General features: G+C 47.8%; 1 protein-coding gene across 18 annotated transcripts; it reads right to left on the reverse strand.

Moving 5' to 3' along the window:
- Window positions 1-268: 268 nt before the first annotated feature.
- LOC1278063 (paired amphipathic helix protein Sin3a) lies at window positions 269-21,988 on the reverse strand. Of its 18 annotated transcripts, none has more exons than XM_061660381.1 (11): window positions 21,847-21,988; window positions 13,390-14,155; window positions 9,884-13,299; window positions 9,658-9,801; window positions 9,116-9,356; window positions 8,476-9,011; window positions 8,058-8,387; window positions 7,777-7,983; window positions 7,185-7,676; window positions 1,512-2,270; window positions 269-1,379 (listed from the first exon to the last, which is right to left on the reverse strand). In XM_061660381.1, exons 2-11 carry the CDS (start codon window positions 13,664-13,666, stop codon window positions 1,140-1,142), a joined length of 6,642 nt encoding a protein of 2,213 aa, XP_061516365.1. In that variant the 5' UTR covers window positions 13,667-14,155; window positions 21,847-21,988; the 3' UTR covers window positions 269-1,139. The 18 variants fall into 18 exon arrangements, with proteins under 18 accessions (XP_061516365.1, XP_061516364.1, XP_061516353.1 ...); XM_061660380.1 differs by having other exon boundaries at window positions 9,110-9,356; XM_061660369.1 differs by having other exon boundaries at window positions 9,110-9,356; window positions 9,643-9,801.
- Between the last annotated feature and the right edge of the window lie 317 nt (window positions 21,989-22,305).

The raw sequence follows: 22,305 nt of genomic DNA on the forward strand, positions 1-22,305 counted from the left end.
CCCTCTATGTTGTGATATTAATTTTAAATGAACTCACCACCCATTTGGGGAACTTGGGGCAATGTTTTTCGCGCGCTTCATCAATATTCACAGATCAACCGTCGGTAATTTTCTGAATATTTCGAATGTTTTCGGCGCAAAAAGTTCACTCTATTCCTTTCAATTTGTTCAATTTTCAATGCTGTTGTTTTAATTTTCCAGCATCACGACTTACATTTATTTTCATGTTGTTCATTTGCACCTTGGTTGTCCAAGCCAGCTACATGTGTTTTTCTAGCTAGACTGGTGGCTTCTTTTTGACCACCTTTTTGTCTCCTCTTCAACCACTCACATTTTGCAGAAAAGTGCTGCGCTGTTGAATCCACATTTGGTCGGTTGATTGCATGTAAATGGTTGATGTAATGGACGGAAAGATTGCTCTTTTGATGAATCCTCGGCAACACACCTTCCGAGACTCACGCTATCCTCTCCCCATCTCGCGCACTATTGTATCATCAATTTGACTTTCTCACACAAAGTAAAACGTTCTTATTTACACACACTCTCTTCTAGCTTCGTGTCTCGCATGCACCGCTTCTTAGCTAACTTATTTTTGTACGCAGTAAAAATATAAAAAATAAAAGTTCTCTTCCCTCAACTCATCACCTTATCCTACTGATCAATCGGCGCTCTCTTGTGAGCTGATGGGAGCTTATGTGCTCTATTTTGAAAACGTTTTGCCTTAAATTGCCCTTTTAAAGGTATGCCCAACAGTACACCTCTACGCGTACTACCATGCATCATTTAACGGATATTATACAGCAAAGTACAACAATTATGTAACATTGTAAGAAAATCGAAGTTAAATAAAACATTATCATTGTGTAGTGATTCTCTTCTTAACAATGATATTCTTTCCTTAATCTTAGTCTCGAATGAATAGGCACATGTCATACTTATTAGACGCACGAGTTTGTCTGGCTCATGCTTGAAAGTAAAAGTAATTATAGTACATTCTGGTATTTTAGCAAAACACAGCTAAAAATGTGCTTCTTCGCTTGGCAGACACCTTACACCTTTATACAGAACGAATATTTCATTCCATAAGGCATAGCGTCTGCCCACAGCACGGTGCATTCGTCTCGGTTTTCGCTATTTACCTACTCCATCATCATCTCTATTTGATCTACCTTATACCTATTGTAAGGCGCGTACGGAGTACGGCTCAATCCATTGTCTTGAACGATAACGGAGGTTGTGTTCTTCATGAGGTCCTGCCGCTTACCGAGCAACCAATCAACACACATTGCCCGCTGGGAAGCGGTTACATGCTGATCCAGCCACGTATCCACCACCTTCTTAAACCTTTGGTTCATCCGTGTAGTAACGCGACAGTGGCTCTATAAATGGAACGAACAAAGAAAAAAAAATGAACCCAATTATTGACTCATCTCCACACACCCATTTGCGTGTAACTTTCTCTCTCACGGCATCAACTCCGCCAGTTCGCCTTCCAGCCGCCGCTCACCTACCTTTCTTGCGCGTGTCAGTGCTCCAGGCCGATACATCGTGAAGTTCTTCTTCTGCACCTGGTTCGTCTTGAAGGTACGGTTCACTTTCATCTGCTCGCTATCATCGATGTAGAGCAGATTGCGATCCGCACCATTCATACACGGCAGCCTTTCGGGTGGTGGAGCCTTCTTCACGCCACTACCGCCGAACCAGAGCGGATTGTCTAGCTGTTTGTTGGTGCTGCAAATGCTGTTATTGTTATTGATGTTGTTTAGATTGTTATTGTTGCCACTGCTAGCAGCTTTTCCGCCATTTCCACAGCTATCCCTCGTTGCCGAAGCAGCAGCAGCAGCAGCAGCAGGAGAAGATGAAGGATTCGTTTCTCCTTTCCCAGTGGTCGCACCACTTTCTTCTTGCTGGGAGAACTTTACTTTTCCTCCGGTAGCACCGGTAGCTTCACTGGTTGATTCGTTTAGGGCACGTTGTTTTTCACCCTCCGCGCCGCCAACATTCGAATGTGACTGCTGCTGCTTCGACCCATTACTCGTCGAGGAAGAGGAGAAGGAGGAGGAGGAGGAATTTGCATCAGAAGCTTTCGCGGCTTTGCTGCTGTTGGGGGAAATTTCTTCTCCAGCATCGCCCGCCTGCAGCTCCTTCAGCGTTGCCGGATTTCCCTCGATGTTGACCGAAATTTTCCCCACTGTGTGCTTTCGGCTGTGCCTTGCATTGCGGGATAGGAATACGGGCATACGCGTAGAGCCCACTAATTGCTGCGGTTTCTGAGTGGTCGAGAAGAGAGTGCAAAATAACGCAACGAAACAAAAAAGCGTCACGGAAGTAGCGAAATGAAAATAGAAAAAGGAAAGAACAAAGAAAACGAGACACATACATTAATTGGTTTGCTGTCTATGATGGATCTTGCTTTCCTAGCAGCAAAAAGATCATTTCGAGTGGAAGGAGGCAATTTATCGATAACAATCGACGACACACGAACGGTCGCAAAGGAAGCGAGATACACTATCCGCACTACCAGGGGAAAAAAAGCGTCATAGATCAAACAGGATAACAGGTAAAAACACAAAAGAAGGGACAGAAGTTACATCAACAAATCAAGCGAAACGAAAGGAGCGCGACGAGACAAGGTACACACATTTCCCCCGGAAGATCACATACAAAAGATCGCGTTAGTGTGATACAAATCAGAAAAATGCACCGAACCCGACGATACATGCATGCATTAATAAAATACCGACACAACCAAATTACTATGCAAACACAAAAAATAGTACACCAATTTCATACCCAACCACCATTGGTGCGTCATAGGAAGGAGACGACGATGATACTGTCTTGAACAAGCGCGCACACCGTCTTGCAAAGTACGATTAGATGAGGTTAAAAACCTTCTTCCCAAACAACACCCGGATTAGGAATGGATTACGTCTTGAAGAGTAGTAGTAGTAGTAGTGGATGAAGCATGAAGACAAATGACAATTCGTTTGTAGTTTCTATAGCTCAATAGGCATGTTCTTCTTTGCTGTACCAGGTCAAACGCATCAAACTCAACGGAATAATCAAAACGAACAAAATGTCCTCTGTACTGATAAAAACTATGCTGTTTTTCTTCAATGTTTTATTACTATCAAGACTGTTCTATTGTTCCACAGTAAAATTATAATACACTATCGCAATTAAAACCCCTTTTGAATGTGTCTATCATCACTGTGCAAGATAATGTAACTAAAATATTATTTTAAAACTCTAATTCAAACGCAACAAAGCTTCTACAATTTAATTGAAAGTAAACGAAAACAACACACATCGAATAAGGAAAACTGCATATCACTACCAACAACAATTACGCGCCTATAAGGGGGGGAAATAGTAGATCAATAAAATAGTACGCAGGTTTGTGGCAAAAAGCTAGCTAAACTAGACATACAAGATTAAGAAACCGTTAATTTAGTATAACTAAAATAAAAAAAAGAAAAAACGTAATGCGCAATTCTACTTCTATTGGAAAGATTCGCTCCATTAAGAGAATAAGAAGAGGCAAATAAATTTAAAAGTATATAAGTAGCAAACAAAATAGTAGTGGCAAGCAGCAGCAGTAATGAAAATAGACGAATGTAGAGAGAAATAGAATGTAACGATTTCGAAGACAAATCTACTGGAAATGAAGAAAAAAAAACACTAAAACGATTGTATTTGGATATTTTTTGTTTCAACATACCTATTTCGATAACGAACAAACGTGGTTTCCCCCATTTATCAAGTCGCATTATCCCTCTGTTCTGCTCTGTTTTGCCTTTCTTATACTTGTATTATCGCGCTTAGTGCGAACAACGCCTTTCATGTAATGTAAAGCATCACGACGCTGTGACCAGTCCACACTTCCATATGAAATGTGAATATGAATCCATAATACATGAGAACATAAGCAAACTAATTGAAAACTATTATCATCAAATCAAACAAGCAGACTTATCTTTTCGTGAGCAATAACAAAAATGAAGAGAAAAATAATATATTTAGTGCACCATCAACACACTTACGATGAAGAAAACTAACTAAAACACAACAAATAATTACTGTGGCAACTCAAAACTACATTGATTTCGGGTGTTTCTTTTAAATGTTTTGGTTTGAAGAAATACATGCAAAGGAAGACGCATGTGCAAGAAATAAACGAAATATTTTAGTATTTGCAGGTTTTGTTTTCTTATTGTTCATCTTTTGTGTTGAAACATTCAATCAGACAAGACAACCGCACTGTTTTTTTGCCCGCGTACGCACAGCAGCAGTTGACGATTCTGAGCGATTGGATTTTGCATTATTTCCTCTAATTTTACTTAATTTCTCCTTTTTACACTGCGTCGCCTTTACACCTCTCTCTGCTGTGAGCCGACATTAAAATTGCGGAAGAAATGTACGTTTTCGTGTGTGTCGTTTTGAGACGAATTATTACTCAAACATGATTTCGGAATTACTACTACATCAATTATCACCCATCATCATCTCTCATTCTGTATAAAAACGGCATCCGCTTCGGTGCAAATAAGATACAATAATAATCTCTTCTTTCAATCTAATATTGCGAGTCAAGAAAGTGTACGTACGTACAGATTTATGTAAAATACTGCTAATAACCACCACGCACACGCATTTCGCTTCCCCTGCGCATGGACATGGTTAATATCTCGATCTCCAATATACCCTCTCCTCATCTCAGCCAGAGCAAAGGTTTAGAGAGTAAAACAAACTGGCGATATTTACACAAAGGACACATGAAGTTTTATGCCATTTCTCTCAGTCTCCTGTCAATATAGATAAAAATAATGTCTGCTTCACATATTTTTCGGAGATTGTGTCTTACGATTGTTATCATTCTACTTATTCACAAAGTTCTCGCCGCCTATACATCATCATCATCATCGCTAATAGCGTTTTTTTACTTTCTTTTTACACACACACAATTAATTTACACACTGCCGCGCTGGGAGCAACACCCCGTGAGCTTTAATTACACACAGCTTTTTCATAAAATTATGATGCATGCGCATCCATACTAGCGCTGACCATTTCTATAGTAATTACACAATATTTGTTTTCTTGCAGTAGCAATTTCTCCTCCTCTCCAGCTCCCCCCTAGACCGTGTTCTTCGGAGGAACATAACGTTTCTAATATGGCAAATTAACTAAATAATCGCACCACATTTCTCTCTGTACACTTATTTCTGTTTTTACTTGACCTTTTCTATTTACCGACTGTTACATTTCCCTCGTTAGGCAACGAAGTCTACCACCTGCACGGATTGATCCGATCACTACCACTGCTCCACAACCTCTGATGTGTTTGAATTAACATATTACTCCTACCTCCACGTCACAAAATCACAGTCCTCTGCGGCATTGCTGGATATGAGAACAAGAGCCTTCACGCTTTTATCACCTGCTGCCCGAAGAAACCGAACTTCGAACGCAATAGGAGGGAAGCGAACGATTGACACAGATCGTTCAACAATCCCAGCCAGCGAGCTTAGAATTACTGCTGTTTAGTTATTAAAAAGGACTCGTATAGGTCTCTCGTTGGTCTGAGTGTATTTGCTACTGCTTCTGCCGAGCAGACAGGGAGAGGAAGGAACTCTTTTGGCAATAGATAGAGATTTCGAACTTGTTAAAACAACCACAGCGCAATGCTTTCCGATCCAAAAATAAATTAAAAACTTTACCACGGGGAATGATAGTTTAAATGGAAAACAGGGTAAAAGAAACGGAAATCACATCGATCCCGAGCACTGCTCGATCTTTCCGAGGATCAGTATCATTTTAACGAATGTCCACACACTAGTGAAATTGCTTTAAATTTCCTGTTCTGCTTCACCTATGCCTATCTTTTGGAGTTGATTTAATCAAGTTGAATGTGTTTTAGGTGCGAAAGGTTGCAAATAGAGCAGCGCAATCTGGGCTCGAAACGATTGAAACTGTTGTTGCATCAATCAATTGACACGCAAATTTAACCGACCAGCCCCAGTTCAAACCCTCACGATAGTCAGTTTCCTGCTGCGCATCTATTTACATTCCTTACTCCCACATGAATGTAAAGATCTGGACTGATACGGTATGCTCACACTAGCAGTAGTAGGGATAGCACGAGTAGTGGGAGTAGGGGGTACAAGATGCTGAGGGTGGTGTCACGTTCGTCTCCTGTGTTAAGTTCGTTTTGATTCGCAACCTATTAACGCAACTCATTGTGTGTGTGTGTGTGTAGTAAGCTTTGCTCAATTGTTTACATTAAACGTTTTGTTTGACCTGGCACAGAAAAAAAAAGATTGTTAAAAGAGAAGAAGAGGTACGAAGAAAAAAAGCTTAAATTAGTCAAACGTATTTGGAAGAGAGCGAGAGAGAGCGAGCACTTTCGATTGTTGGTGTACGATGGAAGTAGTGAATGAATGGTAGGTAATTCGAAGTTGCGCTTTTAGTTGATGGCAAATTGGTGGATCGCGCGCATTAACCAGCTGACAATTACATCGGCTGCAAAGGTCGACAACTCTTCTGTCGATTGTTACTAACAGTACAACATATATTACACGAATGAACACAACAGAAGAACCAAGGAAAATAACTCAATTACTATGAACCCTCGCGCAGTGCTAGTAGAAGTAGTAATAATAGTTGGTGTTTATAACAAATGATTCCCGCCGTATTCGCCTCTGGCTTACCATGACGAAAACTAAAACATTAAACCCAAATGTAAAGGAAAAAAAAAACAAAATCAACAACGATAACAAAAACACAGTAAAAGTAAAGCGTGTATCCAACCGGCACGTGCAGGGGGGAGTTGTTATTGCAGCAATATTTACACAACAAGCGCAACTGGCGTCTTTCTGACTATAACGTAACAGTGCGTCGTTCCCACCAATCCGCCATCCAATGTCCAGGAAATGGGCTAGAGCCTTCACACACCACTTAAATTAGTTTTTAAAAGTGCAACAAACAAATTTTCCAGCTGTCACGCACACACATACGCACACACACACGCACAATCGGGATAGGAAAACAGACGTCCTAACCACACACAGGCCTCTCCTCTTCTATCGATTTGCGCTCACACACACATGTTTTTTCTGAAGCTGTGTGTTGAGGTTTTGCAATCGTTAGTATTTGCTACTACTACTACCAATACTACTTACCAGCTCGACGTCGGGAGTTTCCGTTTTAACCTCAGCATTTCCAGTGCTTCCACCAGCGGCACTGTTGTTGCTGCTGCTGCTGCTGCTACTGTTTGTTGTTCCGGCGGGTGTGCTGTTGTGATTATTGTTTCCACCACTACTACTGCCGCTACTCGAGTTCACCGATGCACCAGTTTCCGCCACACCACTTCCACCACCACTATTACCAACACCACCAGCACCACTTGCACCACCGGTGACACTACTTCCACTAGCTGCGGCGTTTGCAGCAGCAACACTTCCACCACCACTACCTACGCCACCACCACCTCCACCACTGCCACCACCACCACCACCACCGCCTCCACCACTATCACTTCCGGTACCAGTGGCGGCTGGGTTTGAGAGACGATTGACGTAGGAGCCGTAGGCTTGCGTGCTGGCGAAGTTGTTTGCCGTGTCGTCCGACTCGGTGTCCAGCAGCTCGATTGTAACCCGGCAATCGATTTTGTACTGTTAGGAAAAGAACAAGCATAGGTGCAAAATTAAAATCGGAAATTTCGGCGCCTGGCAGCAGCCGCACGAGTGAGCTTCCCTCTCCACCGACACTTACGATGTAGATTTTGAAACAATTTTCATCCTGCAGTGCAGCTTCTGCCTTCCGCTGATATGCCAGCTCGGCCGCGATCCGCCGGTTAGCTGTCCGGCACAGGCCACCGGCACCACCCCGTCTTTGCTCGGCCTGGAACAATTCTACACACTCCAGTGCTCCCCGTTCCGTGACGCAGTGTTGTAACTGTCGTACCGCGTTTTGTACAACCTAGCAATTGAAACAATACATTTAGCTGCCGTCGTAAACTGTGTGCTCGTGAGCATCATCAAAGCTCCACTTACCCGATCGAGTGTAAATGCAATATAGGCGTGAATGCCAAACATTTCCCGTAGTGTGTCTTCGTAGCTGCTCGATTCCATATTGCCATCGAGCAGGTTTTTCAACATGTCCAGGAAAATGTTGTAGTACTCCTCGATACGGATTTCACTCTTCGGCTTTAACCGTAACGCGGTGGCGGTACTGTTGTTCCGGGTGCTCTCGTATGCACGCTCCTCTGCCGCGATTATCTGAGCGCGCTCGTAGATCGAACGCAAACGTTCGCACAGTATCGCGTGCAACCGCAGGAACAGGTACCAGCTGTTGTTCGTGAAGAATAGCGTATATGCTTCCTCCTGTGAATGAAATGAAAAAAAAAACACACATACAAACTAGTACATTGGCACGCACAACAAAAAAGCAATGCTCCTCGCCTCTACGTACGATATGTTTGCTGACGGCGTGCGGTGGTAACGGAGGGCTCATCGGCTGCTGCCCGGTGGTTCCAGAGCTCGCGGAAGCCGGATCCTGCATCATAGATGCATCGCTTTCTTCTTTAATTTCTATCTTTATTGTCGTCGACTTATCCGTGGAGCTGTCGTCGTTTCCGCTTGCGGTGTTGCTGCTTCCATTGCCGTCTTCCTTCGTTCGGGAGGCTTCGGCGCCAGATGAAGTCACCGTCGTGGATGAGGAAGTAGCCGATTGCAGATCAGCGGAGGTTGAAGACATTGAGACTGTTTTCGATGCACCACCGTTGCCACCTTCCCCATCCTTGCCGGTTCCTTCCGATACACTCGTGCTGGTCGCTGACGTATCGGTGGAGGTAGCCGCGCCCGAAGCATTACTGGATGGATTGCAATTGCTAGTTGAATTGCTACCAGAAAAGCTCGGGACATTGCTGGACGATTTTTTACCACTGCTAGACGATTTGCCAGCGCTGCTAACCTCCTCGTCTTGTTCCATCTCCGTATCTTTATCATCTAAAAGGTGAGAGAGCAAGATAAGGAGTAACAATTATAGAAAGTTGAATTGTGGAGGAGAGCAGAGATTGGCAAAAAATGAAAGAATAAAAACGCACTCTTACCCTCTTCTCGCTCGTCTTCACTGAGCTGCTGACGAGGAGCGAAAAATAGATCCGGCACAAACTGCCGCAGGATGTGCTTTATCCGGGCTTTCTCCTGCTTTTGGATGCCCGTCTGCCGTTTCACGTGGTGTATCAGCAGGTTTGCAGCATCTTCCAGTATTGTCTTGTCTTTGTATGGTATGGTCATATGAGGCCCACTGGCCTGCGGGACGGCCGCTGCATCGTCGTTCTGCTCATGGCGCTACGTGGAGAGGATTGATAAGTGTATAACAAAATTAGCTTCCATTCAAATTGTTCACAGAAAGTTCATTTTATGCACTATATGTCACCCGCCGTTTCTACACAATCAAATACACACGAACACAAACTTAAAGACACACACACACGCGCGCACAAAATACTAATTAGTACCGAACGAAATTCAACTGTAAATCTACATTTCTAAGTGTGTGTACTTTTCAACGTCATAAACGACAAAGATGACATGAATCAAACCATTATATTAAACTGGGGACGATCGTGTTTACCTTCATGTAACTCACCTCATCAAAAAGTGTCTCAATTTCATTGAACAAACTTTTCGATCGGAGGGCTTTAATGTCGGTCTGCTTGAAGTTGATACCCTGGTGGTCCAAGGATTTCAGGTAGTACTTTTCGTTTTGCTCTCGCCATTGTTTGTTGAAACTCTGCGGAAGGGAAGGACCATCAAACAAATGTAAATATTCCATCATAGTAATTTCGGGGTTTCCTTTTAGTGTCGCTTCTTACCTTCTGTGCTTCTCGCCATTCTTCCTCCTTGGCTTTCATGCGTCGCAACACGACCGGTACGGCCACCGATGGGTTCTTCTTCAGCCCCTGTATGATATCCGCCGCCTTATCGCCATAGATGCGCCTCAGAGCGCGCTGGTGTATCGTGGTTGACGTTCCGCCCAGACAGTCGTCCAATCGGAACCGGCTCACTTCATCCTGCGACATGCGCGTCAGCTTCTTCTGCACGCCTTCCAGCACGCGAATCGTGGCACTGTTCGTCTCGATGACCACATCCAGCTCGAAGCGCTCATCCTCACACCGGTAAATGAACTCCTCGTACTGCGTCTTGCGCGACGTCACGAACGTGGAGTCTTCGGCCCAGGTCGGGAAGGACACCCACGTGTCGTTTAGCACGTCCCGGCAGAGGTTCGTTCGGCCGGAGCACTTCACACCTTCGTGAGATTTGGGCAGCGCGCAGTAGCTCGCACCGAGCCGCTTGCACGTCGACAAATCGACATCCGCGGCCAGCTCGCTCTGCGTGCGATCGCGATCCTGGCGGGCGGCGGCCGCAGCCGCTGCCGTGAGCGGTATGCAATCGTTCGCCGCCCCACCACCGACCCCGGTGGACGGGCCGAGGAAGTCCTGGAACCACTTTAGCAGATCGGGAAACCGGTTCAGGAACGGCGAAACCAGCGTCTGTAGCTCCATCTTCGACACGATCTCCTGGTTGTAGAGCGTCAGGCAGCGCAGGAAGTCTTCGTACACGTCCGGACTGCGCAGCGCTTTGCGGACCTTGTCGAAGAACGCGTAATCGTTCAGCGTGCCGTACTTGGACGCTTCTGCCAGCGACACGTCCCTGCAGATGGGCTTGTGCCGCTTGATCGGCGGCGGGCCGCTGCCGTCGCCACGATCGCGCGACGAGCTCATGTTGTTACCGTGGCCAGCCGGGCCGCCCGGACCCACCAGCCCGATCTGGCCCGCTGCGTACGAAGGCGATCGTTTGATCGCGTTTATACCACCGCCGCTACCACCTCCTCCAACATTCGCCGACACTAGGTTTGCCATCACGCTCGGCACTACGTTGGGGCCGGCTCCGGGTGGCAGTACGCTTCCGCCTACCATGGCACCAGTGGCATTCATCGTGGCGATCGATGCACCATGAATGTACTTCGCATTCATTCCACCTCCGCCGACACCGCCCACCCCACCACTGCCGGGTCCACTGCCAACGCCGCCCATGTGATTGCGATCCTTTTCCAGCATGACCGCGGCGGTACCGACAATGTTGCCGCCGGCAGTCCGAATGGCACCACTGCTCACGGAGATGGTGCTGCCCGGCGGCATACCTCCACCGACTCCCGACCCATGGATGCTGATGCCATCGGTGCCCATTGTCGAAAAGTCGCGCTCTTGCTGCAGACGACCCATGTTAGCCGGCTGCATACTGTTGTACACCTTCAAGTTGGCCATTCCTGCACCACTACCCACGCCTGCCAAGTTGGAATTGCCCAGCTTTTTGCCACCGCCGCCACCACCGTGCACCGCTGGCCCGGAAGCACCGCTCCCTAGACCAACGATACCCGCCGTGCCGGCTGGCACTCCCAACTGCTGCTGCTGCGGCTGCTGCTGTTGTTGCTGCTGCTGTTGCTGTTGTTGCTGCTGTTGCTGCTGCTGTTGATGCTGGTGGTCGTGCATCGAGGCGTTCACCACCAAATTATGCGAATTGTTCTTGCCCGAGGCCAGGTGGTGCTGCTGCATGGCCGCCTGGTTGTGGTGGCTGGTCGCGTCGGGCAGGAATTGCCCAAACTCTCGCAGCAGATCCTCCTGATTGTCGAACAGCTGCGCCACCTGGGTGTACACCTCCGCCTCGGTCAGCTGCTTCGCGCTCGTCATGCAACCGCTCTGGGCTCCCTCCTTGTACGTTTTCTGCTCCTTCTGGTAGGTGTGCAGAATCTCGAGGAAGCGTTTGTACTTTTCTGGCTGCGTGTGGAATCGGTTTTTGATTTTGTTCACGTACGTAATGGCATGATTGAACTCGACCGGCTGGTTAGCGGTGGCCGTGGGCGTCGGCACCACCGTCGTCGTGACGGTCGCCGTCTGCGCCTCCGGCGGCGGCTGCACCTGCTGCATCGTCGTCTGCTGGTGGTGCTGCACCTGTGTCGGTGCGGTCACCATGCCCGCCGGCACCATCCCTGCCCCGGCAGCTCCCGTTCCCTGCTGCTGTTGCTGTTGCGAGATAATCTGCTGCGTTAATATCCGATGTATGTTGGACGGCGTTGCCTGGCCCGTCACAACCGTTGCGCCGGCTGATCCTCCGCCGGTCGTAGCGTCTACCGCCGACACCACTGTAGTGGACGACGCCGTAGAGGCGGTAACGCCCGTCGGCAGGCTGGCATTGCTGGCGACCGAACCGGTGGATATCGTCCGTTCGCGGTGATGGTCACTGCGCGAGGAGAAATTCTGCGCCACCTGCGGCCCGGATGCTCCCCCGGTCGTAGTCGTGGTGGCCGTTAATGTTTGCGCGTTCTGTGCCGTCGCCGGGCTAGCGTTACCTCCCGCCGTGCCACCCGTCGGCTGTTGCAACGGAGTGCCACCGTGAATGGGAACGCTAGCGCCTGGCGCTGCGGTGGCCGCATGCCCACCGCCGTAGGCCATGAGATTTACGGCTCCGGTCGTGCCGGAAGCGTTCCCGACCGAGCTCGCTGTTACAACGGTCGTTCCGCCCGCCCCACTTCCGGGCCCACCGGTCGCTATCTGACCGCCGCCCTGAAAGATCGTGTTGTACTTGTGCGGTGAGGGTTGCGGCGCTACGGACGCACCGGACGATGCCGTCGGCGGCACCGACACGGACACCTGGAACAGGTAGCAGCCTTGGTCGTTCGCCTGCACCTCGATCTTGTATCCCGGCGGCAGGAACGTGTTGAATCCAACGATCAGCTCCGGATGACCCCGGAACAGGTTGGACACTCGCTGGATGACGCCGGGCGTGTCGATACTTTGCGATTTGAACTCTTTCATGATGTCGAGGAAATCATTGTACACCTGGGGCTGATTGCCAAAGCGGAACTTCACCTGGTCGAGATAGCTGAGCGCGTCCTCCACCTTCAACCGCTGCAGCTGGGCCTGCCCCTGGGGCGGAGGAGGTGGCGGGCCCTGTGCCGCACCACCGCCTCCTCCTGGCAGGACGCCTGGCGACATGCTGGTCGTTATAACTTGCTGTCCTCCTCCTGCGGTTACACCGCCGCTGCTTACTACGGAACTGTTACTGTTTGCCGTGCCCGCGTTCGTCGCGACGGCCGTGGCATTAACCACGGTGCTTTTGTGGGTTGGGCCGCGCACTTGATTCGACGCGTTCACCACGTGGATTTGCTGCTGCTGTGGATTCGTTGTTTGCTGGGTTTTTACCAAATTGCTTCCAAGTGTGGTGTTATAAGCTGTAAATAGAAACGGTTACCCGAATGTTAGTTCGATCAGATGCAACACTAGGCGGCGCTGCAGCCTATTGTACTACTAGAGACACTTACTGGTTGTGTACTGGACACTGGTGGCCTGCTGTGGTGCGACCAGCTGGGTCCCTTGCTGTTGCTGCTGCTGCTGGGTGCTCAGATTAGTCACGGAATTGACTGAATCGGGCGGCGTGGCCGTCTTTATGACATTCGGCGGAATCTGGTACTGTATGGTCGTGCCAGTGCTGCTGGCCACATTGTGCGGTTGCGTTGTCGTGATAATGCGCTGCTGTCCCGTCGGAGGCTGAACCCGCGGTTGCCCGAATTGTATCTCTTCCGTTCTCCCGCGCTTCATCGTGGGTTCATTTTCTGTTCGTTTAACTCTTCTTCTCTGCTTCTCTACTGCGAGTATGGGGCTTCTTCCTTTACTAGCTTTACACTGTGCGCTACAACTTACGCTAAAACCCCAGAAGCACTACACTAAATGCCTTTTATGCAGCCCCCCGCAGAGTAGGCTGTGTTCACTCGCGCAATGTACTACTACTGCAGATAGATGAGCGTTCGTTTTTGTTTTTCATTTCTTCCTTCACAAACATGCATCACCGCCTTTCCGCACACAAACACACACACACACAACCGATTTGTTTGCCACACTCACTCAAATGCTCTACGCCACCGCTTCAATGTTCTTGTTTCTATTACACCTTTGTCAATCCGTATATTGTTCAAAGAATTCTGCAGTCCTCTCCGACACTTTGGCCGCTTTATGCTCATTTGCACAAGATAAATTTACCATAGAAAATGGTTTGCACGCCGATAAAGGGTCACCCAACGCCAATGAACGCTGCAATTGGAAAAAGGAAACGAAAAAAGAAAGATATATTAGCAATTCTGCGACTTTAAACTGAAGTTCTTTTATCAAAAGGATAAATAATATACACAACATTGCGAATTTTTGTCTTAGTAAGGACGCTACCCTATTTTCGAGCAACAACATATCGGGCAGAAAAATAATGTTTCTTTGTTTCTTTCCCATTCTCTCGGCGAAACTCGGCGCGACCGAGGCTTGATGATGATGGTGATATCGGGGAGATACTGTTACTCTCTTTCTCTATTTGTTTGTCGATTTCGCTCTATTTCTCTTGATCAACAAAGGAGAACCAAAACGTTGCCACACTTCTCGTTTTATCACGGCACATTAGAAGAAGAGGAGTTCCCCCTATCATTATTAGCTTCAACAACACGAAACAAGAGCGCTTTCGGCACACGAAACAAGAGCGAAACATCTGTTTGAACGGAAAATATTTGGATCGATTAACTAACACGCTCTTCTGCCTCTGTTCTGCCTTCAATCTTCTGCCGGGAGCTTTTCTCTTTCTCACAACACGCAACACAACATTTTGCATCGGAGAAGACTCCCGGGGACGAAGATGGACCGGACCTGCGCACTGTAATCACCGTCACATTCGGCGGAGTACGTTCCGGCGGAGCTACGATGTTATCCTTTTTCGCTTCCGGGCGTCCTAAAGAGAATAAAACATTGCTTGTGGAGGTCATTTTATGACAATGACAGTGGCAAATCGTAGTTGCACAATTACTCATAATGCGAGTAATAGCCTCCCGAACGTTTCAGTGACCTTTGTAGGAAAGTGCTGAAAAACTGGTTCAGTACCTCTATGTGTTTTCTTTCCCTAAACAAGACGGATACTCGGCAATTATGCGTTTACACATGAAACCCGCGCTGAAAAGAGCTTCACGCAAATTGGAAACCTCTCTCCCGGCTTGGCTTTCCCGAAAACCCAGCAGCAGCAACTAAAATGACCTCTCGTGCTCACTCTTTCTTGCTGCTCTCTAACAAACACAAACCCATTGAACCGGTATTTCCTGCGTTAGTGTGTGCAGCCAGCCACACACATCCTGCACCAACCAGTGCATTTCCGTCGAACGGCCGCCCGCGATTTGATGCGCGTTTATTGGGCGGACACAACATCCGCCACCACCACCACCACCATGACCCCCAGCCACCGCCTCCCCGCCCTAGTGGGAACCTGTGCCTTTCCAACTGGATTGGGGATGGTGAATGTGTCGCGCATATCGTGCTGTGGTGAGAGTGTGTCTCGCTGGTTGGCGGTGCATTACTAACATTTAACCTCGGAGAGAAAGAGACACCCATGTGTGCATGTGAATGTGCATTTTAGCGGTGCACAGCGCGCGTCACCCTGTTGTGCTCTTGGCCGAGGGGCAGATTTTCGTCCGTGCGCCGATACACTATTCGTATTGAACTATGGAGCGCACCTTGCTTTTGCTTCCCCCCGGGTTACGAGGAGATACACACACACAACAAATATTACACAACCGTTCAATTCTCTTTTTAACACAAAGGCTGCGCTTTCATGCGGAGCAGATGATGGGTTAAAAAAAAACGAGTTTTAATGCAGCTTGCAATTTTTAAAAGTAACATACCTTACATCCTTTACTCTATCAATTTCTACTCCCTCTTAAAACACAATGTAACAAGTATCAAGCGGTACATACAATGGAACTATGATTTAGCGTAACTTGGCCCGGAAATATGCTCGCCGGAACGCACTTCCAAGGGCTTGATTATGCACTTCCAGACACTGCACAATGCCACAGCATCCTCAGCACCATTGCCACAATTCGACACTGAGACAGTATTATCACACTCCTCTCCAGTAGCAGCAACGACGGAGGAGGCTGTGCGTACGAGAGCATTCGTTACAGGTCTCTGTGTTTGTGTAACATGGCACAGAGGAGAATGGAGATTATTACACGAGAACCGCCGTTCTGTGAACAACATACTATGCGAGAAGAGCATCCGCGAGAGTTGGCGGAGTCGCAATGAAGCGGTGCTTTCTTCAACATGCAAACTTTCTTCATCGCTAACGGAGAAAACAGGCAGCTTTATGCCACACATAGAACACGGAACATTGGAGCCTCTTGCAGTTATGAAATGCTGTTCTTTTGCTGTACATCTCAAGCGAAAGCATTTGGGGGAGCCTCTTCACTCGACCAGATGAAAAGCAGAGTGGCTGGCTGCACAACAAAGCACAACTCTTACTATACAAGATTTACCCACAACGCATCATCATCTCGCTCATCAGGCATTCCGGGTTTTCACCGTTTTTTTTTTTCTTCTCTCTCGTTGGTCTCTCGCGTTCACCAACACACTTGCTCTTCTCTCACGGTACCAAGTTTGAAGCGCGTTAGCTCACGCACATTCGTAACAATGTTGCTTTGACTGGTCACTGCGGGAAAAAAGGCGCGGATTGCCCCGACGTGTAGTAGTCTCGCACAGACAAACCGAAACCTACAGTGTTTGTGTTCCTTGTTTCCTTTGGCTCTTTACACTCGTACAAACGTTTTCTAAGCATCACAATTTCATCGCCATTTGTAATCATCTACACAAAAGCGTCACCTTGCGTGGCACACCACTGGATGCTTTTTCTGTAGCCTTATAGTAGACAACTTTTTCCACTTCTGACCCACATAGCAAAACTAGATTCACGATCATGTTTAACACCCTTGTTGCAAACCCTCCCCCTGGCCCTCTGCTCGCTCTCTGCTGGCTCCAACAAAATCCTCCTGCGTGTGAAGTGTTGCTATGGTAACGCGGGAGGGCGGCAGGGTGGTTTAGATAGAAAATATTCCATGCACCTCCAGACAGACCACACAACTCACTCCACAATTACGTATTCGTGACAGATGTGTATTTTTCACTTTTGTCATCCGATTGCAGTACACGCGCGCGTTCTACGCATTTTAACTTGAAAACGCTCAACTTGGAATGATACGCCAGCGTACGCCACCAGAGTCAGCGAGACACCCAAGTCAAACCATCATAGCTTCCTCCACCATCCTCTCCTTTCGCCCTTCGTCCAGCTCCTCTTCTACACACACACACACACACACGCGCGCATTGTCACTCACACACAGCCACCTAGAATATTCACCTCCAATTGGACCAAATAGCACAACGCCGAGAAGGAGGCCAACACCGTCAGCAACGTCCTCTGGCCTCCAACCAGGCCAAGGCGGTAAACATGGGCCAAGGCGCGCCGAACGAGACAAAACAAGGGACCGAGCGAGCGATAGACAGAGAGAGTCATAAAGGGAGAAAGAGCGCGAATGACAGACACAGAGCGGGAAAGAAATACTTCCTTCACGCTGTGTGCGTGAGATTCACACACACTTTACAAAGGGTGATTGCGTTTTCACTGCGAGAAACGAACCCTGCTGGGATGGGAAGTGTGCGTGTGTTGGTGTGTTGAACGCACTTCATTGTGTTAGTGGACTAAGGCAAAGGCGGCCGTTTTTCGTCTCTCCTAGCTTCTGCTGGCTGGCTGCCGCCCCTGCTGCTGCTGCTAGAGCTTGTTGAAACCGCTTTTTGCTTCTCTTTGAGGGTGGCGCAGTGGGGGCTTGGGCCACACGCATGCAGAAACACGACAAAACATGAACCAGCTCGGCTGGAGTCGCAACGATTCAAACCAAAACTAACATTTGCCTTGAAAATTTGTCAAGAAATTTGATAAACTTTGTCGAGAAATTAGTTACATTCCGGTTTTTAAATCAATTCGAGTTAAGAAATCATTAAAAACATTGCATTTCTTCAAGCTGAAATAACAATGCACTCGTTCACTAGCGATTATTCAGGGTAGAAAAAAATGCAATTTTGCGTGAATGATAATTTTCATACTATTTGAGAAGTAGAAAGATTTTTTTTACTCTGTACATTCCAATTGCAAAGCGATAGCACACGCAAACACACACATACTTTTCCGCTTCAAACTAACGCACACGCACACACTGGCATATACGCAACACCATACCACCGGTCTGTCTGCGCTATTTTATTTTACCTTCCTTAACCCGACCCAACGCCACAAAACGATAAAGAGAATCGCAATACGAAATAAACGACTAACGATTGAGAGAGAAAGAGAGAAAGAGAGAGAAAGAGAAGGAGAGAGAGAGAGAGAGAGAGAGAGAGAGAGAGAGAGGGAAAGAGAGAGACATAAAAACCTATCTTTGCTCTCGTTCAGTGCACACGGGTTTCTGTGTGGTGGTGTGAAAAAATCAGTCCACGCTCCCGCGCGCGATATTTCCCGCTCTCACCACTACACACGAAGCACACGCAACGCACATATTCAAACTTGCGCGCTTGTGCTAATGTGCCAGGAGGTACAGTACGCGTCACGAGAATGAGAAAACGCAGTTCGCTGCTGCTCTGCGCGACAATCCAAAGAATCCAATAGGAAAATAATATTACCGTACCGGAACCAAACCGAAACCGTGCACGGAAAACAAGGGGGCGAGTAGCACGGGGCGGCGCGCGTCGCTGGTTGCCGTGAACAAGCGCGGTCAGTGAAGTATGGGGGAGAGAGGGGAGAAGTCGATTCGAGTCGCAAAAATTAAATATATGGAGTGTGTGTAAAAGGCTAAATAAACTCCCTATTAAAATTCATCCATGGTGTGGCAGCGGAGGTGGCAACAACGGCAACATCATCACTGTTGTGTGTCCTTGTGTGTGCTGTAATATCGTTTTCACGCACAAACCACACTCTCGTTTGTATGGAGCCCGCCGCCATACACCCCACCCCCCAGGATAACCTCTTTTTATCACACATTTTTCGTGATGCAGCACACCCCATCGCAATAGCATAACCGCAACATATTATGATTGTGGCCACCAGAGAGGACGTGTTAAATGGTAGCAATATTATTACGTTTATCATGACCGAAGGGAATCACAAGCACAGCTCAACACACCACCAAATGATGCACAAGTACTGCACACACACACACACCCACATACACACAAGCACTGGCTGGTTGTCAAAAGTGGCAAAGAAGAAATGCTTAGAAAAGCTATTTCAACCCAAGAACTGCGGCTTCGAAAAAATTTATAGCTCACCTGTAGGAAAAACACACTGCACCAACCATAGCGAACGAACCAATAATTCAAGATGCCACCAGGCACATCACACTCCTTTCCTTCTTTTCCTGTGTAGATAATGTTTTGCCTTAAACTTTCAGCTCATGAGTGAAATCACACATCTTCCTCTAAACACTAATCACATTCCTCAAAGGAACATTTTTCGTCAACTACTTTCAAACACATCCCGTGACACGGAGCGAGCACAAAATGGGACTTTTCTTCTTCGCTTACGCGACGCGTCTCAATCGCACGAACAGCCGGATGAAAAGCTGCCTCTGCTGCTGCTGCTGCTGCTGCTGCCTTTCCTACTACTACTGCCAACCACTCTGCCCTTTTTTTCTTTTCATGACGACGACGACGTCGAAGGCGACGACTGCGGAAAAGATGACAACGAAGGCCAGCAGAGCGGGAGCGGAGGAATCGCTCTGTGTTTGAAGGTAGCAAACACACACACACTATTGCAGACTGTTCAACACGCGCCTGTCACGCACACACTCAACCCGAAGCTACCGTACTGAACTGTCAGTAACGGCGTTACTCTGACATTACGACTACGATGTTTGAGTTGCCCAACCTCAAGGGACGGGTGGATTGGTGCAAATTTCAACAGCCAACTTCAATCGTGATAAACCACGGAAACTGTACTGCTGCTTCTAATCGCATTTGATTCTCGAGGATTACTGTCGTTCTTTTTCTTCTTCTTTTTATTCCTGTCCCTAACCTCATTCGCGATGTCTACTCGCGCACGGCTGTAAACCCGCCCGCCGGCGTTTAAAAATATATCCGAGTTTGTCAATTTCGACCGACACACATCTATGCAATGCAGTGTCATTCTTTTTCTTTACTTTTCTGCTTCGCTGTGTGTGACTCAACAAACGCTCCCGAGCTACTTTTCCCCATAGATTTTCCCCACTGACCACAAAGTGCAGGAACAGCAATCGGGGAAAAAAGGTAATCTCACCGTAAAGGAAGATTCGATCCAGAGGCGAAGAATTAAAAACGAAAAACCTGACATACTGAATCAAGGTGCTATTTTGTAATGGTGTGGTTTTTTATCAGCAGAAACTACAATGTGGCGTGCCACACACTACACCGTCGTCAGACACAAAATAATCAAGTATCTAATCACACACACACGCCGTTAGAGTGCTGCTGAACGACACCCATTTGCCACGGTGGCGGCGGTCAGGACAGCACAGCACACGATGTGTGGCGTGTGTGCTGCTGCTGCTGCTGATGTGCGAAAGCAAACATGTGGACAATTCACGTTCACCGTCCGCCCAATCCGTGCGCAACACAACCAAATAGCATATGCCACCACCTCGAGAACTGCTGCCGCACACGAGATGATCAAGCTCTGTTCGGCCTACTAGATGCACAGACAGGGCACTTTTTGTTTACCTAGAGTGTGCACATTCCGGACTGTTCTAATCTTGATCACTCGGATGCGTTTAGCACCCAGCGAGGGATTCTTCCACACACAGCGCCAAAGAATCTAATTTACATAACAAACTGGCTGGCGGGAGAGGTGGGGGGGGGGGGGGGGAGGGAATCCGAGAGGAAGCCGCCAAGTCCGTCTGTTAAAACACAAAAAGCCAAATACGGCGATACCCTTTCATACTCTGGCATGATCGTTTTCTCCCATAATAGCTGAGGCGAAAGGTTCTGTTTTGAAAGTGCACACACACACATACTCACACACCGACCGAGCTATAGTACACACACACAAGCGAAGCACACAATCATTACACTATCTATCACATTGGGAAAGAAAATTGTTGATCAAAAAGAGAGTAAGCTGCAGCTAATTCCAACAGTATTCAACAAACACCCAGCGGATCAGGGCATTCCGGGTAGAGGACGGGATCGGGGGGACGAGATGCGGCAAAATGATACACCTCCCACACCCCCCTTCACCCTATTAGCTACACTTCCTATCCAGCTTCACTTACGAATCCTCACCCGCCGCCTCATTATGACTATTATTATCTTTCTATCTATTACGCATGCAGCCGCCGATTGGACGAGCGCGGCCGACACACCAAATAAAAGTTGCTACCTTGCGCGCCGCAAAACCGGGAAAAAACAAAATGGCGCGTGAAAGTTATTTTTCTTGTTCTTTTATTTTGCTTGCATCAGATGGTAACGGCTCGTGTACGTATATGGCGGTGTGCTTTCGTAGTGTGCGTGTGTTTCAACCATAGCGCTAGCGAGGTGTGTGTGTGTGAGCGAGTGCTGCTCGTTGCTCACACTCCGTACCACACACTTCCGCTCGCTGCCCACCTTCCACAACTAACCTTTTCCGTCCTTTTGCCCACGAACGCAGCGCAAATGTGGGTACAGCCACGACGAACGAAAAACACTCCTCCTGACAACCGCATCGAATTGGAGCGGGCAAGTGAATGAGAATCTGGCCCCCAAAACATGCATTCCGCTCGTAAAGACAAGACATTTTCCGCAGATTTGGAAAAAGACGCCACCGCCAGTGAGGCATCGTCGTTTTTTTGTGGTCTTCCACAAGGGCAGCACGCTTTCATAAGAGGCTGTGAGAACAAGACTACAATGTGGAAACTTACCTTGAAGGTGAATGATGATGGCATGTATCATTTGCTTGCTGGTGGTGCTGTGGTGTATCTGCTACATTACGAGCTGTGGCGATGTGATCGGGTTTGATGTGAACCAAATGCGGACATTTCGCACATGCTGCTCCCGCTGCTGCTGCTGCTGCTTCTAGTGGCCCATTCAGCGCTGTGGTGCCTGTAGAGTTTCACGGCCGCCAAGAAGGCAATGTTGGCCCTTAAAACCAAACTACCAAACCACCGACCGCATCGACCGAACGAAAGCAGAGTACAGCATCGGCGGAACAGAGATTTCTCACGCGCGTAATTATCGCAAAACGCGACGGGCACACAGAGACACAGCACACCACCGAACGCCAAATGCACATGCACACGAATCGTCTCGGACGCCGTCCACCTAGAATGATCACGCAAAACCACGCTTCTGGTTGTTGGCAATAGCGAACAACGAACACC

This window comes from Anopheles gambiae, chromosome 3, assembly GCF_943734735.2.
Source record: "Anopheles gambiae chromosome 3, idAnoGambNW_F1_1, whole genome shotgun sequence".
Lineage (NCBI taxonomy): Eukaryota > Metazoa > Arthropoda > Insecta > Diptera > Culicidae > Anopheles > Anopheles gambiae.